The sequence below is a fragment of the Ixodes scapularis genome, unplaced genomic scaffold (assembly GCF_016920785.2).
Source record: "Ixodes scapularis isolate PalLabHiFi unplaced genomic scaffold, ASM1692078v2 PGA_scaffold6__148_contigs__length_123643588, whole genome shotgun sequence".
NCBI classification, from domain to species: domain Eukaryota; kingdom Metazoa; phylum Arthropoda; class Arachnida; order Ixodida; family Ixodidae; genus Ixodes; species Ixodes scapularis.
This window is the reverse complement of record NW_024609881.1, coordinates 24460589-24481345: the sequence shown is the minus strand read 5'-3', so window position 1 is coordinate 24481345 and position 20757 is coordinate 24460589. Positions and strand designations below refer to the sequence as shown.

The following is a 20757-nucleotide window of genomic DNA, read 5'->3' as shown; positions in this document are numbered from 1 at the left end:
AAACCAACCAAATTGAAGCAACCTAATGGCGTCGAGTGCCTCAGCGCCCTCTATCCGGCAGTGAGGCAACTACTAAAATGAAAAGGTCTATAGCAGTGTCGAAACCAAAGCATTACAAGTAACGACGTCACTGGTAACGTGTTAGTTTTTTTTTACTAACATCCTGGTTAGAATCCCAAATAAATAAAGAGTAATGTCATTATTTTATAATACCTCCTATCAAATTACGTTACTCGTTACTCTTGAATAAAAATGGGTACATGATCGTTTGAAAACAAAATTTTTATTCTGTACACTGCGTAAAAGTGCCAAAGAAATCCCAACAAAGCTTTGCATAACCGGCGTCATTTCAAACTCCTTCGGAAGACACTTTTAATGTTTCAATGACTGGGCCCAAAAAGGCGCGAGATTAACACTGTGTGAAACCCCTAAGCGTCCTCGGTGCAGTCTTTTTAGGGAAGCTGCTAAGAACCTAAGCAGCCGTCTCGCTGGAAAGAGACATCTGTTCAGAACGTAACAATCTGCCGCCGCTCGAAGGATTTTGCCTCAGCGTCCCAAGCTACTCCAGCTGGTCACATCCTTGTCTTCAAAACAAATAAATTCTCGTTCTGTCAGCAACAGTCAGATAAACTACAAGTTTAAAAGCGGTGACATTCCCACGCTTTGAACCAAAACAAGTCTGCCAGCGATGGCCGGGTGCTGACGTGTCATTAATTGGAATTGCGACGTCAATTTGTGAAGGAACAAAATAATGTTTATTTCACTGGCTAAATTTGATTACATGAAAAAGTATATTTTGCGTCCGTTACGTGGCTTGCATCCGGTCAGTCTCTTCAGAGCAGTTTCTTCCTCTCAGGCAGGTGCTATGGGAAAGGTTGTTTTCTGAATCGTGCTCGTGAAGCATCATGTGTTCGAGGATATACGTTACATATCCTGCCGACAGATAACCTTTATTAACCTGATCAATACAATGTGAATTTCTCTGTTAGTATTTTTGGCGTTATTGAAATTTTATTATTGTGTGTTGTTTTGAATTGCTTATTTATATTGTTCGTTGATGGCTTGGGCTGTTTGTGCGAGTTTCCAATGTATAAAGGGGATCTGTACTGCACTCTTCTGCTGTAATGCTCTGCCATGACAGAGGAAAAATAATCCCTCCGAACAAGCATATTTTTGCAGAAGTTTATAGAGGCAGTTTATTATAAACAGCTATCATATACTAACAGTGAAACACAAAGTAACAACAAATTGACGTAAAAGTAATGTCCGTTAGTCATGGCAAGCCATGACACTGGTATTTTATTACATTTGCAAAATGGTAACGGAGCTCCATAACACGTTAGCTTTTTTCAAGCTAATAGGTAACGCTATTTCGTTACTTATTTTTGGTAATGGGCACAACACTGCATGATAGATTGCGTGGCGTGCGTCAGGGCTCTTCCCAGCCTCTCTGATTGTTGTTTTTTCCGGATTTGATAAGGCTGCCGTAGGAAAAGATTTTGCATTCCCCAGGGTCAATGACAGGCTGTCTTCATAGAAGTGCACGCGTGCACACCTAGCTACATTGATCTTGCCCAGGGATGGGCAGTATTTCAAATACAAGTATTTGAAATATGTATTTCAAATACTTTTGTGTATTTTGCAGTTGTATTTAATTACAAATTGGGTAATGTATTTGACATGTATTTAAATACTAAAACGTGGGTATTTCAAATACAATTGTAATTAAATACAATTTTGTGGGCTAAAATACATCCCTCAAATTTATTGTCACTGTCCAGAGCAGGAAGAAAACTGTTCTGCACCGAATGCAGTGTCTCTCAATCAAGCACAAGCGTTTAGTGACTGTGTGATCACGGTGCTAGCCCAGGGCAACAATGGTGACGAAATCGACGTTCCCAGGCAGACTGGCTAAATAAGTGCCTGTGACAACTTGTGATGCTTTCCAGCCTGATTTCCATCCATATTTTTGCCTAAAACATTCTAAATGCGCGGGTCGTTCAGATTTTCGTAACTGGTGTGAGTTGCAACAATAAAAAATTCTCTAGCTAGTGCTGCACGCCTTGGTCGTCTCGGTTCTTTGTTGGGCTATACCAAAATGTAATCAACAAAAAAAGCTGCTTAAAGCTCTGTACTTTTTTTCACCTATTACGCCCAAGCTGATTGCATTTTTTTTGTGATTATTACGTTACTAGAGCCTCGCACACTAACTCCCGAGGGGGCGATGCAAAATTAAAATGAGATACCCAGAAACCCGTTGCAGGTGCCCTGAAGTCGCTGACGCAAATTGTGAGGAATGTATTTGGAAAAGTATTTGGAGGAGACCAAATACATTTGGTTGTATTTGTATCTTGCACTTAAATGCTTTTTTGGAAATGTAATTAGATTTGTAATTAAATACATTTATGACAAAGTATTTTGTATTTGTATTTCGATACATATTTGCACGTATTTTGCCCATCCCTGATCCTGCCCATACCGACGCTCCTATCCATGTGTGATTCGACAGTTGCTGACGAGCAAAAGCTCGTCAGCGACAGACGCTCCACTTCTGCATGAAATATGTGGCGAAGAAGTTTGACAGATTGCGACTTCTGATAGGAAGAAAAGCAGAAATTTTCATAAATTCCTTAAATTCTCCGATATTTCCCGGCAAATTCAAGTTGTTGATTACGGGCTTTATGGCGCAGAGCTAGTATGGCCATGCTGCGCCAACCAAATTCAGGTGACTGATTAATTTGTTCTATCCAACTCTGACTAGGAATTGTTAATAACAAATTTAAAATCGCTCGCTGAGACGTGCATCACGCATTATGTGCCCATTTGGGTTCGCAAATGGAACATACAACGGTAGTAATTGATAGCAGGTCTATACTTCAAGTTTCATGAGGCTGAAGTGTCACTGACATACTGGATTTAAGACTTCAATCGCGAGGGGGTCTCCCACGTTTCACGTCGACCTGGTGAATAGGCAGAGATTTCATTGAAACGACTCCGGAAGTCAGCCACCGCTTCTTCCTGCCAGTTATTTTGAGGAAATATTTGTTTACTGGTTCATCAAATTCCAAAAAGGAATCAACTTGAAACTAACAAGAGACCAGCACTCACAGAACACACTGGAACCAACAGGATACACGGAGTCGCTTTCACCGAAGTGTTTACTACACACGTGAAAGGTTCTCGAATTTCACTTTCCTATTTTCAGTTTGGTGAGACCTTCCTTTCTCAGTTTTATTTAGCCTGAATCTTAATAAAAAAATACAGCCTATTCGCTGTGGTAGACGCTGTAGCGGGGTAAAGCACTGGTTATAACCAGTTTTGTACTGAAGCAGAGAACAGCACACCACCATCCGAGCACTTCGACACCTCAGTGCCAAAAGTGTTCGTTAGCACGTCTACGTGTGCCACGGCTTCAAGCTTTGGTAAAATATCCTACTACAAAGATCACTATACCAAATAAACACAATGCATGAAACAGGGAAACAGGGTTTGTCCACCGTTACCCAAACAGCGCAGGAAGCAAGCTGGTGAGCCAAGAATCCAAGAACTATGCGTCCTGTCCCGGCCTGTTCTACAAATGATGATGATGATGATAGCTAGAAAAGCGCCTCATGTACTTCACGCATGCCACAAATAGGAGCCCAACATTTAGCTTGCCCGAAGTCAATTCACAACTGCCCCATGAACCTCTCCTCAAATTCAATTCCGCTCCTCTCCTCCCTCTCCTCGAAGAAAAAGCAGATCACCTTGCACATTTTCATCTGCGATCTTAGCTCCCCTGGTGGAGGATCTCCGAATCGGCACGGACCTCTAGGAGCCTGTGCACAACTATACAAGAAGTGCTGCAGAGAATGACCGCCAGTAGCGCTGCTCCAGAGTAGGACCGACAGCTATGATGAGCTGCTTCAAGCAGCTGTGCAACGATTTTAACGTTGAAAGAATTTGTGTCTTGTACTTTTGACAATGTTTATCTAGTCACAAAGGACAAAAAACACATCTTTCTTCGAAATGTTGCGATTCCACCGCGTAATTGCAAGGCAAAACTAGATATAGTTCTCGACCTGTAGCCGCGAGCGGCAGCCATGAGAAGCATGCGGCAGATTGGAATAAGAAAGAAAGTTGTGCAAACACCTCCTGGATAAATGGTAATTTTTCTATAAATCTTGTCGTTCCAACCAAAATATAAATGCGTCGAAAACCTGGCATCATTGCTAAAGCTTTGATTATCTGGAGTTTTAGTGGTGCCATCTATCCAAGGTCAACAAAACCATCAGCAGCCGCGCTACCGCGAACAGCCGCCAGAAGAGACTTTCCGCTTTTCGCCAAGTTGATTGCGCGGTGCCGCGCAAGCATGTGGTCATGTGGTCGCAAGCGGTTGAGTTCTCGCTGCTCACTGATGGCTTTAGAGAGAGGGCTTCATCTGAACCCCGTGCCTTCCCCCATCCACGTCACACCGCGCACGACTCGGAAGATGGTGAAGGAGTTGAGGGGTGCCAAAAACGTCAATTTTTGTCAATTTTTAAAATAATAACTAGGACACATAGGCAAAAGCGGTTTTTTGTTATTTACTTCAGAGAGGTCGAGACACCAACTCCCAAATTATTTAAGCGAAGCACTGAAATTGTTGAACCGCTGCCTTAAGAAAATGAGACCACGACAGCAAGATTAAAGATCTAAGAAAGAGGGTGAGTGAAAGGGAAACCAGAGGACTGACAAAGCGAATCAACTAATAAAAGTAAGCTCTTTCAATATGCAGATGATGCAGTAATTGTATATGCACATAGATATGGCTAAGTAGCGGCAATAACGATACAAGATGATATCCATAACATACAATGGTACCGTAAAAACCAAATAATAGTAAATGTTCTTAAAATGCAAGTACTATAACTTAGAGGTCCAAGAAAAATATTGTAAACGAAATTTCAATAAAAATGCATGATCAGAACTGCAACAACGGCTCATGCGTCTTGTTAAAATAGACATAGACAAACATACTACATGGGATATTCACAAAGACCAAGTTTGTAAAAAACTAAGGGTATTAATGGCGCATACGTAGCATATCCAAGACCTAGCAGCACGGTTCACACGTAAAATGATATACAATGCACAGGAGATATCCATACTTCAATATGGCATAACAGTTTATGAGCACTATGCCAAATATTTACAACTCAAGCTAGAATCGATTCAAAAAACGATAGTTAAGGATAGTGGTTACCGAAGCAAAGAAACTGATCTCTCGGACTATATGCCAAAAGAACTAGAAATGTAACGTTTCAGATATCAAATGAAGTATGATAGTATAATAAAACATTTTTGAACAGCAAACATAGCCTGGAAAATGTAAAAGAAAGGGCATTACAACAGAATAAAAACTTTATTGAATCATTTATAAAGACAATATGTAGAAACCACAAGGAAATATTACGTACCTAAGCTTTATAATAAATTGCCTGGATGAGCTACATAAAATAAAAACCCCCAGAATAAAAAAGACTAGCAAAAAGATGAATAATTAACCAGAGAAAAAAGGACCCATACAATGTAATAGAATTAGATAATGGAGAATCCCCAAAAACGCATAATACAAAAGGTACTCGTTTCTCTTCATTTTATTAGAATTGCCATGTAATTCTCGAATTCCAGTATCCTAAGCACTATGTAAAGACTAATTCAATATTATTGGACATGGTATACAGATATATTTTTCAAGTTAGAGGAATTTATATCAGCTGTAAATGGAGGTGGAACTGTAGTAATTTATATTTTTATTGGTGTGCTCTTTTGTTTTTACCATCTGCGCAACAGCAGAGGCTCCTGTGGCATCCCATGCACAAGCTTTATTGGCTTATGTGGGCTTTATATGGTATTATTTTTAGAGAAAGTAAATAAAGATGGTTTTTGTATTGTATAGAATTGTATTGTGCAGTCTAGATGCAGCCACTGTCCTGTTTATAAAAAAGGAGGGGAAAAAAAACTTACCTCGACTTGAGGACTGAATCGCTTCCATTCGTATTGCTGCCCAAGGTCAGGTTCGTAGGGAGTCTTGTACGACCAAGAGGGACGCAAGAGACCACATGAGATCCTAGGAACCAAATGCAATGAGCAATGACAGTAATCAAGAACAAAGTGAGCACACCCTCCAAGCGCATCAAGCTAGTCAGACACCTATGAGTATAACACGAAAGAGACACCAAGGATTTGGCCATTTCGAGGTAACAATGATGAATGGATGAGGAAATGAAATGCCTGCGTGCCCAGTAATGGGGGGTAGGTTTTCCCACCTGGCTTGGAGTTTGAAGACATCTTAAAACAACCTGTTCCTCTTTGCCTCGCTAGTACGGTAAAAATACAAACAGTTAAAAAAGTTCGGACTTGCACGATACAATATCTAGACTGAGGCAACTATATGGCTGGAACCCATTAGGTGTTCCTATATTAATGCTAAATTTGTTTGGTATATTTGTTGAACCGCAGGACCCTTGGATCCACCTATTCAGGAAAGCCGCCATGTTCTTCTTCCCCCAAATGTTTCAAGTGTTGCTAAACGCGGGACCATGCAACAGGAAAAATTATTTTGTAGCGTTAGCTACACTGGCCGAGGTTGAGTAGTTTCGCGTGGCCCTCATAATGAGCCGTGCTCATTATGCGGAGCGCGCGGCGGCGGTGGCGGAGCTCCGCATAATGAGCACGGCGCACGGTGCCACGCGCTCCGCATACTGAGCACGGCTCGCTTAATGAGCATGGCTCATTATGAGAGCCACACAAAGCCACCGCCGTGCGCTCCGCTGCCGACGCACCCGCCTCGACGTGTCGCCGGTCTGCGCATTCCAGAGGAGTGACATCATAGCCGCGGCAGACGCACTGGCGCCGCCGCGTGCCCAGCTGTGTGCCTCCGTTGCGCAATAGCCAAGTCTAACGCTGCACCGGAGCCACTTGATAGCGCCTCTCATTTTGTGCAGATAAGCTCACGCTACGTGTATCCTGGCATAGCCGAGCTAAGCCACTGCAATTTTTTTTTTGTGATTTAATGTAACTGAATAAAACTTCCACAGTTTATAATGCTTGATCTTCTTTATATTATATTGTGTTGGTTTGGTACAGCTTGTTCTTTATGCTCTAAATGCTCTGAACATGCAAAAAAAAAAAGTGTTCTTGTTAACACACATGGCACATGGCAACAGACTTAAAAGAGACTAGTAAAACAAACTACTTTGCTTCATTTAAACTACTGAGTGTAATGAACAACAAAAATTAGATTTTTAAAATATTTGAAAACTGCAACAACACCATTTGCAACAACACTTGATGTTTTTATAAATATAAAAACATATGCATTCTAATCAAACCTAGATAGTTGCAATCCATATACTGTAAACGACTTATTTTTCGCAGGCTAAATATTTTGTGATTTAGCTCAAAGTTGAAATTTTGGAATAATTTGCGAGTTCTAATTCTCGTGACGGGGCAGGATCTCAATATAGATTCTAATGTGTTTACATTTTACCTGAATTGTTCGCGGGGCCTATTTTTCGCAAAATGGAGGAGATTCACGAAATTTAGGCCCTCGTGAAAATTAAGTAGTTTCCAGTAGTCTATAAGACATATGCATGTCAAATTTGGTTGTTTAGGATTCTTGTGTGCTTTTTGTGAACGTACCCTCAAATTACATACACAAAAATGTTTTTGAATGTTACCATAGATGCATAGTGACACCCTTCCACGGTGGGAAAAATAATTTTTGTTAATCATTTTTGTAAAAAATTGAAGCTACAGAAGATGCGATAGAGCGGGGACATTGTGATAACGACAATGACCATTTGAAGAACTGCGCACACAAAAGTGGCTCAAATTTATGCAATCCTGGGTAACTGTTTTTCAAAATGTTTATTTCACTAATTTCGGGATCATAACCGCTCCTTATCATTTTTATAATAAAACATGAAGATTCAAAGATAATGAAACGCCATAAAACCAAAAATCTATTTTTTTGCTAAAGATTGCCGTTCTTCGATCCTCACAGCCTGAAAAGAAAAAAATGCTTTTTTAAACAGCCTGGGTGGGACAGACAAATTTTATGTGAAAGTAAATATATGTTTAGAGCAATATTGACAGCGAGATTTATTTAAAATTCTGCGCCCAAAGTCCATGACGTCACGGAATGGTCATTCACTCAACGAGATGGTCATTCGTGCTTTCCACCTCAACGTGAAGGCAAAGCCGATCCACCTCTCGTGGGTTTCATTTTTTTTCTATTTTTTGTAGTGAGTGTGTCCTTTCAGTGACCCCCGACTTTGAATAAATTTGATGGCTGTGTCTAAACTAATAATGGGCCAAACTTTTTTCCAAATTGAAAATTCGGTGCCGAAGTTTGCCAAATTTTTCTACAAAAGATTTGGCAAAAATACATTGTTACCAGAAAGAATGTTGACATTTAGTTTTTAGTGGCAAAAGAAGGTTTTGCTTTTTTTTTTACTTAAATGCAACATGTAATGCATATTGACACAGTTATTACTAAATAATTACTAAATTATTCTACAAGATAACTGTATCGGTGTCGTTTTTGTGTTTACTGGTAATTTCACAGGGACTTCTTGCATAAGTGGCGCAGCATATGAGGTTGGGTAGTAGCAGACACAGTCAAAAATCACGCTACGACAGTTTCAGTTTTCAGGCCTCATCAGTGATAGTCTGCAAGTGTGTGTACATTGTTAAAATAAAGGCAATAACACTGTGTTCTTACTTTCTCTGGGAATCACCATTTCATGTGCAGAAATTCGAATGCAACGGTGGCTGAACCTTCACCAGAAGAGATAACAGTATTATTATAAATATGATTGTTTTTCGATTAGAGTCACCCGACATCAGCTTTGCATGAAAGTGTGCGTCCCATATTCACAACCTCTTGTTTTTAACCTTTAAAATGCCAGTTTCTGATGTTAGGACACACACAGATGTTTAGGTAGATGGGTTAGCGACTTCTGGGTCACACAAAAGGGATTTTCGGGAAGAGGGGAATTAATCCTTCCCCTCTTCTCTCGTCGTGGCCGGAGGCGAGACAAGTGTCGCCACTATCTGCCAAGGTTTCTAGACTGGTGTTACAAAAGAGGCGTTAGCGACAACCACCAGGTGCTCTTTGCTTAATGCGTTTTAAAATTCCTTTTCGTGTCTTTGTTAACAGGATATTGGTGTGTCTTATGTTATACTGCTCCTTTGAAGACATATCAACCAAAAAATAAGCGCCGAAATTTCGTTGTAGTGTCCCTTTAAATGTTTAGTTGAAGTTCGGCACTCGTTCTGTCCATTTCTCCCTTTGTTTATATTTTGCGCTTCTATCTGTTTGTAATCATTACCCCAACTCGTCTGCATCCCTACATTAATCCATTACTCCTTTACCTGCGAGTCTTCTTTTTATTTTATTTGGTCCGTCTATTGCCTAGGACGGTCAGGCGAGCGTGCCATTTTTACGACTTTAGACGACGCTACTCCTGCGAGAAAATGCGACGTTGACGTAGTCTCAAATAAAGCCACGGCCGTGAGCAGGGCCTTCTGAAGTTTATTTCAAAGCTATCGCATCGCACCTAACCATTCAGTATTGGGAACAGTACCTGTTTCTTGAGTAGAGAAAGAAGCTTTTCAACGTGAATTCAACTTCACGGTAACCGTTTCACAGGTTTCACGCAAGGCGATCGATGCGGTTGTTGCTGAAAAGAATGTTAAACGAGCGGTGGATCAAAAAACACGACTGAAGCTGAAGCATTTTAATTGGGCGGCGTCACGCGCCCTCTACGTTAACTAACGAGCGTCTGCTGTGAAATAATGTAAACCCTCGTTGTGTAAACCGCTGCGTGACTTTTTTCTTTTTACATTTTGGTTATATAATGCCCGTTTTTATAAAAAATTTTATATTTAAAAAGAGAAACTACGGCAGTTCTCGAGCCCGGGGCACCGGCGATCACGGTGTCAAGTGTAGAATCAGCGCAATCAGGCGTATCGTAAGATGCAAAGTGAAACCAAAACAGCGGACAACAGAGGCGCGTTGTGTGGACACCGCCGAGGAAATCAAAATCGGCGTTGCGGGACAGTGCGAAATCGAGTCCAGGCGTCGACGGGACGCTTTGCGAAAACCCTCTACCTCGAAGAATACCCTGCCTGGATCATGACGGGAACGACCAAGGCCAGGGACGACGGTGGCTTGGCCAAATGCTGCGACTGGGGGAGGTTGGTATTTTTGGAGGAAACGCCTTTTAAATGGCTCAAAGAAGCATGTACCCTTATTAACTTTATAAAAGTGCAGTTGCTTTAAATAGCGCATTTCTCTTGATCAGTGAACGATGTTTAACTTCGCTCTATTTCAGGCCCAAACCTCTGTTCCGCAGCAGAGGTGTAAAAACAAGCGACGATTCTAAGCAAAATAACAACCGAAAGGAATATAGTGTGTGTTCAAGGCACGCCAAAATTCCGGCGAAGTTTATACATTGTTAATATGCCATCTTTACGAGCTATGAGAGAGAGAAAGAGAGAAGGGTTTATTAAAAGACACATGCAAAGGAAAAAAACATTTTTTTTTAAACGGCTTAGATGGAAAAAGGACACCATAAAACGATTTTACAACGAAGAAAAAAAATTTTTACAGCTATATTTACGGCGCAAAACGAATTTGTAGCTGGCGCCCGCGGGCACCGCGTAAAAGTGGTCTGTATTTATCACGTGACTGGTCTTTATTTATCACGTGGTGCTTGCGCTCTTTCGAAAGCTTCCTATGGCCTCTAAAAGTAACTTATTCATCTTTTTTTGAAGTATAACAAAAAACCAAGACGAATAAATAACTTTTAGAGCCCAAAGGAAACTCCTGAAAAAGCGCAAGCAGACGTGATAGACTTGTGCGCCGGTCAGACGACGGCGGCGGCGCCCCGAAGCAGACGAACTTGTGCGGCGGCGGCGACGGCGGCGTGGAGAAACGCGTTGAAGCGGCGTTCGCACAACGCTCAGCGTGCGGCGGCGACGCAACGCGGCGGCGCGCGGGCCTACCACGTGACCAGCGGCGGCTCCCGCGAGCGCCAACTACAAATTCGTATAGCGCCGTAAATATAGCTCTAAAAATTTTGTTTCTTCGTTGTAAAATCGTTTTATGACACCCTTTTTCCATCTAAGCTGTCTAAAAAAAAATGTTTTTTTCCTTTGCATGTGTCCTTTAAGGAAGGACAGAGATGTTAACCTGAACGTAAGTTCTGGTTGGCTACTCTGTACTGGGGAGAATGGGGAGGGGGAAGAACAGGTATGACGATGAGGAAGAAAGATGAGGTTAAGGGTGTACAAATGTTCAAGATCTCACAGGCATTTTTAAGCACCCTACAAAGTGTCTGATAATTCCGTGTTCGTGAGGAACATTACCAAGGCTTTCGTGGCCTTCATGAATTGGTCAGTTGTGTCCCAGGCACCAAGCAGTTTTGATGAGCAGAAAGGCCGCGAGTCCAACGCCATTAATTTCTGTTCCAGCACTTGTCGATCCTCTTCGAATTTATCACATTCACACAGGATGTGTTGAATTGTCCCTTCAACTTCGCAGCTTGGACAGTTCGAGGAATCTCTCCTTTGAATCCGATAAAGGAACTGCGGTGTATATGCCACACCAAGCCTTAGTCGGTGCAGGACCGCCTCTAGCTGTCTTGAAAGTCCAGATGGAACGCGGAATGCAAGTTGGGGATCAAGGGAGTATAGCCTGGGATGGTGGTAATGTGGATTCATCCAGTAGTTTTGTGAAATTGCTTTTGCTACGTCTTGAACCAGAATTTTCGTGTCACACCTGGAGTAGGGTATGCAAATTTTCTTGCCATTAGTGGTTGATTTTGCTGCACTATCTGCTGCCTCATTGCCGGCGACACCACAATGACCTGGTATCCACTGAAGAGTAGGGGTGTCGCGAACTTTTGTCGAACCAGATTTTTTGGTCGAACTTCGGGGGTTCGACTGGGTCGAAACGGTTCGACGAACCTTCGAACTTTTCACCAGATTCGACCGGTTCGACTTTGTGGACAGTGTGGCCAGACCTTGATACAACCAGTTCTAGGGTTGGAGAATTTTTTTTTTTTATGCAAAGGGTTATTTTATTTTGGGAACAACTTCAATTAAAAGAAACTAATCCTGTTCACTGAAGAAGTTAATAACTTAAATTTTAGTACTGTATTGACTGAAATAGCGGATCAGCGCTGCACTTAAAGGGCTACTCCACCGATTTTTTCATTGTCTCCGATTTGCTTGAAATTTTGCTAAACTAACCAACAAACATCGCGAAAATAGTATCCCAAATATTAGGTCAAAATATTGTTTTTTCGCGAAGTTATTGAATTTACAGTTTTGGTCCTCACCGTGTTTTTCAAGCTCGAAGTCTCTACTGGCAACAATGAAAAAGTGACGTCAGTGGAAGGCAGGGGTTCACTCTTTGGGCTGTAGATTTCGTTTTAAACTGATTCGAAGCAGTTTCATGGTGTCAAATGAATGCTTGGGAAGCTCGCTGCAGTACCCGCGCTCCAGCACGGAACAAATGATTGGCATATTCTGTTTTTTGGCTGCTTGCTCGACTGGCAAGCCTGCCTGCCACTGACGTCACGGCCCTGAAAAGCGCGCGTATCTTTGAATGTTGGTTTTTGCATCATTTTCATTTGCCGATTTCGCAATAACTATTATGAATTTCGCGATTCTAAATAGCATACCGGAGAGAGTAAAGGCCGGGGAGTCAGAAAATATAGTTAGTTGAGGTAGCTCAAAAAATCGGTGGAGTACCCCTTTAATTCATCTCTTAGCCATTACCATCCAATCCGAAGCCAACTGGCCAGCCTGTCGCGCATGCGCACACGAGTCGAACCTCAATACAAGGTTAGACGAACTTTCCACTAAAAGTTCGAAAAAGTCGAACCTGGTCGAACTCGAACCGCGGCCGGTTCGCGACACCCCTACTGAAGAGTTATGTGATGACCCTGCTGGAGGGCCCGGTGGCAGGTGCAGAAGATTTGGTATGCCAGAAAGTCGTACGCATTATTTTTCATAGAAGACTGGATTATTTGTAGCGCTGGTCTTGAGTCACTGAAGATGGTCCAGTTCTGGGGTGCTTGACATAGGATGTACCTTACTGCTTCTCGTATGGCCGCTAACTCAGATGCCGTTGATGTCGTTTTGTGTCCTATTTCAAAACTGGAGGAATTACTGTGGGCGGGTATTACAATCCCAGCTCCAGCTCGTTCTTCAGAAGAGGATCCGTCGGTGTATACATGTGTCGTCGAGCCGTATGTTTCATTAATGACCCTTAATGCCAGTTGTTTCAGTACAGGCAGTGGAGTTGATGACTTCTTATGAATGCCTTTGATGTACGGCACTACTTCTGGAGTCAAGAATGTCCATGGCGGTATGCTCTTAATAGATGGTCGATTGAAATTATTTAGAATAGTATTGTGCTCTCTTATCGTTCTGGAGAAGCTGGACTTTGGTGTGTTTGTAGGTAACGTTGCTAAGTGATGGCGAGAATGTTGTGTAAGGTGCCTCAAGTGCAACCACAGCGTCTCTTGTATCATGTATGCTTCAATTGGAAACCTGCGAGCCTCCGCAATTGTCCCGGGCGTTCAAAACGTAATGAATAAAGTATGTAAACTATCAAAGTTTCTTTTTTTTTTTTTTCCCCCTTTCTATGCCTAGGAGTTTTTATTACACACTTGTTCTCAAAGATTTCGAGCATGCGGGTGATGTTTTCAACATAAAACAAGCATCTTAGCACAGAGCAGAAAGAAAGCAGTACTTATCAAAAATCTGACTATATATTATGTGGCCTACAGTTTATTCCGATCTTTACCCACAGGGAGCTACTGATCCAGTGCTGGTGCGTAGTTCTCGTCGTCTCTCTTGGCTTTCCAGATGTCATTCCTGGGTTTCGGACGTATGTCCCCCATGCAGGAAAGCGTTGACGAAGTGTTCGTACCAACAGTGTCCGACATTGCACATAAATATATATACGAAGCCGTTTTAGCACCATTTTTAATGCGATGAATTCAAAAGAAAAACACTGTAACTGACCAATTATCAATTATTTCATCTGCCTGACTGAGGAATGTTCCAAGCTACCTAGTACGTAGGAATTATGCGGGATATTTGCTTTTATAGCCGAGCGCAGGGAGAAAATACACACATTTTCCCGTAGAAATGCATTATTGGAAGTCAATTTTTGACTGGTTGCCATATCTGCTTTAATTTTTGACAGCACCCTAGCGCCAGTTGGACCTCTAGTGCACATTACAATAACTTGATGATCAGAGCTCGCCCATTCTCGTCTTCTCCTCTCCTTCCGTTTCTCGGCACAGAGGTCGAAATGCTTTGGAGTTTTGTGCACCTCGAGTGTGCACACATTGCGAAATCACGCCGGAAGACATGGAGTGCATGCTGGAGGCTGGGCGCGCGAAAGACACGCGCCAACGTTCTCATTTTGTCAGTGATCCTACAATTTTTTCCTGCCATCAGCAAATCCAGGGTTGGCCAACCCCTTTTAACTCGGCACAGACCGCAAACAACCGAAACTCTGCCATCAGACTTTGTACATGCATCTGTTGTCGTTTCCCAGATGCCCTGTAACCAGATACTAGCTGCTGTGTTCCTGAAGCTAAGAAAGTGATAAAGAAACACTGCAAATTCTATGACGACATTCAACTGATAAATTCTGGTGAAGACAGCCAGGAGCCACAACTACTGCCCCAAGGAACAAGTGTCTGGTGCTACAAAATATTGTGGAAAAATAAGTGAAAGATAGTGACGGCTGAAAAGAAGCAACTGTTGCTAAACTATGTGCAATTACAAACATGCCTGTGCTGAGGAGTGTCAGCCCTATAAAATCAGTACATAGTTCTAAACTCCCATGTCTCTTTTCCATACCATTTGAGAATGCAGCACAATGTCTTCACATGCATTAAACAACCTTGGAAACATGATGTCACCTCACATAGGTGCCGACTGCGAGGAGCATGGGGGTCCTTCCCCCCTCCCCCCCAAAATTTCCCTGGGCTCCCCTTTCCCTCCCTTCCTTCTTGCCCCTCTCCCGAGCTCTTCGGAAAAGCAAGTACCATCGCCTCCCGAACCTCTGGGTGCACCTCATTAATCTCATCTATGCTCCCTGGTGCCTGCACATATCGATAGTTGGCACCCAGTGGATGAATAAAAATTTATCCACTGACCAGAGCTGGTGAGTGGTAAAATTTTTTTAACAATTAGGACCAGTCCTGTTCGAAGACCCTACGTAGTATTAGCAAATACGGTAAACTCTAGTGCTGGAAATTCCTTCAAAAGCCATTGAAAGCAGTAGCGAATGACGACAGTGGCACCTCAAGCGTACCTGCAGCCTACGGAAGTAGACGACATGTTTTGTATGCCGCATTTTGTTTTCCCAAACGTTGACACAATTCTTTACAATCAGTGCGACTGAACAACGGAATTCGATGATCATAACTGCAATGACAGCTAAATTATAGGGTCAGAAAAGCAGGCATTTCTTTAGGTATCGTGCTATCAACCTTCTTATCCTACGATATCCAGGGGATTACACAAGTTTGGGACGTCTCCTTAGAGCGTAAAAAAGAATTAAGCGCTTTAAACAACAGTTTAGAAGCTTTCTCTTGATGTTCTCGGCACAATGCGATAATCTCGTCACGATATCTTGGCTGAATGCGAATATCGTCGGTTGTCAGGGGCTGTCCAGCGGCTCATGCCAGTAGCTTAACAAAAGCCGAAGTAATGAGAAAAATGCGCCTGCAAACAATTCTCAAGTATTACAGAAGTGGCAATTTTGGGGGGTCAATTCTAGACAAAACTAGATATAAATAGCAATAAGAAATTAAATTGCAGGATAGAAAATACGCAGGAAAAGACACACTCGGTGCAGGCAGTCGTTGGAGCGGTCTTGTAAAACAGAATAAACAGAAAAAGGAGCTCTGGCACCACTAACTGGACTTGCCCATTACACTGTATTTATTTGTTTGTTTTCTTCGGTCGAGGCTCCGCTCCCGGTCGTGTTTGAACTTGACGGTGCACCCATCTGTGATTTGTTTGTGTTTCGAAGGCGGCCAATTTGATTGGCTCTACGAATCTTTTTTGATTGGTGAAAAGCCAATCTGGACTTTTCGGGGCTCCATGAATGCCGTGGGAATGCACGCAAGCGTTCTTGCTTCCTTTCTGTACGAAGCCTACTTACAGACTTCCTCGGCGAGTCCGTGTAGCAGGCCATCGGGAGTCTGCTCTATGCCGTCGGAAAGTGCTAGCCATGCGACTGGGCCACCACCGGCTGGTACGACACCGTTGTTTCTTATGTTACCAATCTTCCTTTTAGAGCGCAGCTCTTAGGCGCCCATTTCCGGCTTGAGCGGCGTCGCCGTCGGCATCGCCATCGCCGTCAGCGAAACCGCGCAGTGCATTATGGGAAATGCCCCATAATGCACCGTGCGGGGAGGGGGAGGAGGACGATGGGGAGGGGAGGAGGGGGAGGAGGGGTATACCCTCCCCTCAGTACTCTTCCCTCCTCCTCCTCAAGAGCTGCGCTCTAATTCAACATTACAGGGTGTTGTAAACGTCTTTCATTTTTTTTTTGTCAAATTAGTGTGTCTGTGTGTATATCTATATATATGTGTGTGTGTGGGGGGGGGGGGGGGAGATTAAGGTGGGTTTGTGTCTTAACTGCTACAGCGAGATCCCAGCATCAAGTATGATGGCAAAGTGGGAACTTTCTAAAGAGCTGCTCTGCCTGTGGCACATTTGCTTCAGCTAAGGTATTCAATGGCAGACAAAAAAGATAATAACACTGCAGAAACTTGACTGCAGACCTTTATTTCTGAGAGACGGAGAAGCAAGTCTGAATACATATTTATCATCCGCAGATTTTGTTCAAGCCAAACGACATAAAAGTAAAAAGAAAAATTATTACAATAAAGATAGGCTTTGAAATTAGTTACGCAATACAAAAATAAATGCACCTTAAGCAACAATTCAAAGGACCCTGTAACCAAAGCAAATTCATGGCTGAGTTAGTATTCATAGAGTCTTGGGTTCACCAATCCTCCTCATTCTAATAAAAAATATAAGAATATTAGCCATCAGTGAAGCAGAGAAACAAAATACTAACCTGTGTTACACAAAAACAAGCAAAAAGAATTTTCCAGCATACAAGGACACCCAATTCCGATGCAGACAGCCAGGCAACAAAGAAACAACTGCCAGGAACATGAAGACGGAACAAGAGAGTACTGGGAACACCTAAAACAACATAAAGTGACATCTCAAAGCACGTGTCGTATAAATACATGATTGCGAAGATACCAGTACAAAGAAGGAAGGTGAAAACAGAGTATAAGCATTCTAGTACGTTTCACATTTTCCACACTTTTCATCAATGCAGTCCCAAAGGGACATTACACAGCATTCAATATGGGTACAGTGCCAATTTATAGCAAAACCTGCTGGGCTGTGCGAGAAATGTTCAAATAGCGATGTCCGAACCGGTAGAAGGAAGTGTTGTGGTGAACACACACACACTCAGCGATAAGTACCCCACTGAGCAAACTGCTAGAGTGAGGTCTTAGAACGGTACAGGACAAAAAAAATAAAAATGTTCGAAAAAGTTAACTCACATTACTTAATCGGGGACACATACCAGAAAAAACAAATTTCTGGAAAAATGTAGATTTTGAGAAATGCCATGCTTACATCCACCAACACCTAGAGAGTATTCCCAGATTGTTTTATTTGTTTGCACTGCATAGTTACTAAAGAAAAGGTAGAGATTTGGGCACATTGAGCCCGTTTTTCTTAGTTCCATTTTTTGGCATATATTTCACATTAGGAAAACTATCGTTAGGTAATTAGACAAAAGGAAAGGCTTACTCGTTTTTCATAACTGGAATTTAATGGGCACTGCAACTGTGGGATTGTTCTTTTTTTACCTTATGAATGCCTTTTATAAAAAAATGTTAAGATTTTGTCGACGATGTAAGAGGCAAAAGATATATTTAATGTTTAAGCGCGACGTAAGCATAAAATAATTTTTTATGCTTACATACTTGCGTACAAGGACTAAATTTTCTATGCAGGATCTCGCACAGGCTAGGTGGTGCCGGAAAAAGGGTGGCCAAGAATATTGTCACTACAGTCTTGGTATCTAACGTAACATACGCGACATACTTCTTCCCGCTCACCAAAGTGCACCACTTAAAACTACAGAGTCTGTGGAATGATGCTAGGAGGGCAATCCTTGGACTACCTCAGCACACTGCTGCACAACTGCATCTACCTCCCTGAATTCAAAGTTCTCCTACAACAACAAAAGGAAGCCCATCTTCCACGACTCCAGCACACCAAAGAAGAGCGAGCCATTGCGACATACTTGGATGTCCCGATCCAATTTGTGAATCCCATTCCGGAGCCAAGGCCTCCCTGGAAACTCATCAGTCTCACACCCGGCGCCAAACCTTTCCCACAAAATATGAACAGGGGTGGAACTCATGAAATGTATTTGGGAGCAGTCACGGGAGCAGCTGAAACCGCTGTTTTGGAGCAGGTTGGGAGCAGTTAAAACTACTTTCTGGAGCAGGCTAAGAGCAGCCCAGATCAGTTTGCATTGCACTTGAGCTTGTGTCTTAGACGAGCACGGGAGTAATTTCAAATGTGCTTAGCAGCACAGATGAACATGAGTGGTTAGGGACGTAGGTAGATGGGATAACAGAGTAACATATGCGAAAACTTGAAACTTTGGGAGCCTTAATGAGAACCGAAAAGCAAGTATACCATATGTTTCTGAAGATGGCGTCCTTGATATTTTCTGAGTGGCTTTCAGTTGCTCGAAATGCAAACCAGCACTGCTTATCGCACAACCCACAAGTGCTCTACAAAATAATTATATGTGCAAACCGCGTGACGTGCGTAAGAAACGGACGTGCAGTTGCGTGGAGCAACAGGGCAACAAATTTCAAGTTTATCCTATTGTGCAACTCAATATCGAAAGTTATCGTATTCGAAGCGATAAGCAGGAGCAAGGTTAAAGTGCGCCGAGCAGATCTACCGCTCGCGTGAGAGCTGCTGGCCGGCAAGGATTCGGATCGGACAGTGTTTCAGTTCAATCAAATCATGACTTATGTTGCAAGAATGCGGTTTTAACTTCCAACGATGAAGCACTAGAAGGAATCTTTCGCTGATGTGTTTTCAACTCGCTGATGTCCAGAACCCGGGCCGCAGACCCTCAGGCTATCCGACGCTTAACGACTCGATCTTACCTCGGCCGACTTGCTTAACCGCTTATGGTTGAAGAATAACAATCCTGTCGCAGGCGAGTTTTTTCGCGTGCTTCCGACTCGGGATACACAGGGAGAATAAAGAGAAGAAAGGATGGCAAGTCCGACCAAGCTAAACGCGCTCATTGTTGCCAATTGAGTCGATACATAATCCGAAACCAAGACAAAATACAATTCCTTTTTTTTTTTTTTGGCGCACGTTGTGCGATTTGGTGCATAATGGCGCAAGGTATTGGCTGTGGCGCAGTTTCCGCAAAATGGCGCAGAATGGCGCAGACAAATGCGTCTGGTGCAAAATGGCGCAAATGGCGCAGCCGTTCCACCCCTGTATGAATACAAAAAGGGACAAAGAAAGACGAAAGCAGCAAAGCAAGCAACATCGGCAGGAAATACAAGAGCTTCTGAAAGACGAAAACAACATAGTGGTGTATACCGACGGATCTACCAACCCCCCTACTGGTACTTGGGTGGGGGCCACGTCAATATACCACTGCTCTCAAAGGGCACCGCAGGCCAACTTGGTCATGCCCAGCCCGGCAAGAAGGTCGGGGCTCTACTAAGAAAGCGGAACTCCACGCCATTCCCCTTGGGCTGCACAGCCCCGAGGCGACGAACGTCAGCGACAAACGACTCATCCTCTACACAGACTCTCAATCAGCCATCAGAGAAATCCAAAGACATCGCTCCACCTGCAGCCCCACGATAGACAAGATCTACCAAACAGCCAACAGGTTAACGAAAGAAAGCAACATTCAGTTCGACATCCTATGGGTCACTGCTCACAGTGGGAACCCTGGAAATGAAGCTGCACATGAGACAGCTGGATGCGAGATGAGAAGAATTTCATCGAGCCCGTCCACATCCGCGCAATCCTCCCAGCATGCTACTAGACCATCCGACCGATCCTCCGAAGAGTACGACCCTAGAGAATGGCTTCGCCATAAACGAAACAAGCGGCAAAAAGAACTCAAGGAGCTGTGGACTCCTACCTACGACCCTATTACAGAAAAAGTGTTCCGCAGAAAAGACATGGTGCTACTTCACCGTATTCATACTGCTAGTGCAATGACTCCTAGGACTATATATCGCATTGAACTTAGTACTCTTAGAAGAATAGAACCTTATGCCGTCCCCCCTGACCCTAGCTGTGAACGATGTAAGGATTCCAACTCTATCCCCCAACTCAATCATATGACACTATGGGAATGCTCGGCTCTTGCCGGGCAACACGAGGATGTCTTGGGTGGCCTTCCGCTCGACAAAAGACCCATGAATATGGGACAGTGGACAGACGCAACTGGGGTCTCTGAAAGGGGGACTCAAATCCTGAAGTCCCTACTTGACTATCTGCCTCCTCACCTTGAACACCTCATCATCTCTCACCCGCATCGTCATCCAGGCAGATTTTAAGGTCTGGCGGCCAGGTTCCCGAACCACCGCT

At 43.1% G+C, this 20757-nt stretch overlaps 1 protein-coding gene and 1 long non-coding RNA gene across 3 annotated transcripts in view; both read right to left on the bottom strand.

The window, feature by feature from the left end:
- LOC115328786 (zinc finger protein OZF-like) overlaps positions 1–6087 on the bottom strand; it is a 46429-nt gene extending 40342 nt beyond the window's left edge. The window contains exon 1 of one of the 2 annotated variants that reach the window (XR_005716952.3): positions 5989–6048. Coding sequence is in view for 1 of the 2 variants with exons in the window: in XM_040217705.3 (XP_040073639.1) it covers positions 5989–6016 (28 nt within the window). In the remaining variant the exon portion in view is untranslated. Of the gene's footprint in view, positions 1–5988 lie in introns of both variants that reach the window. The other variant, XM_040217705.3, reaches the window with a different exon arrangement.
- The window catches only part of LOC120846071, a 32753-nt gene extending 14072 nt beyond the window's left edge, over positions 1–18681 (bottom strand). The window contains exon 1 of the long non-coding RNA XR_005716955.3: positions 17287–18681. This is a non-coding gene — a long non-coding RNA (uncharacterized LOC120846071). The remainder of the gene's footprint in view (positions 1–17286) is intronic.
- Between the last annotated feature and the right edge of the window lie 2076 nt (positions 18682–20757).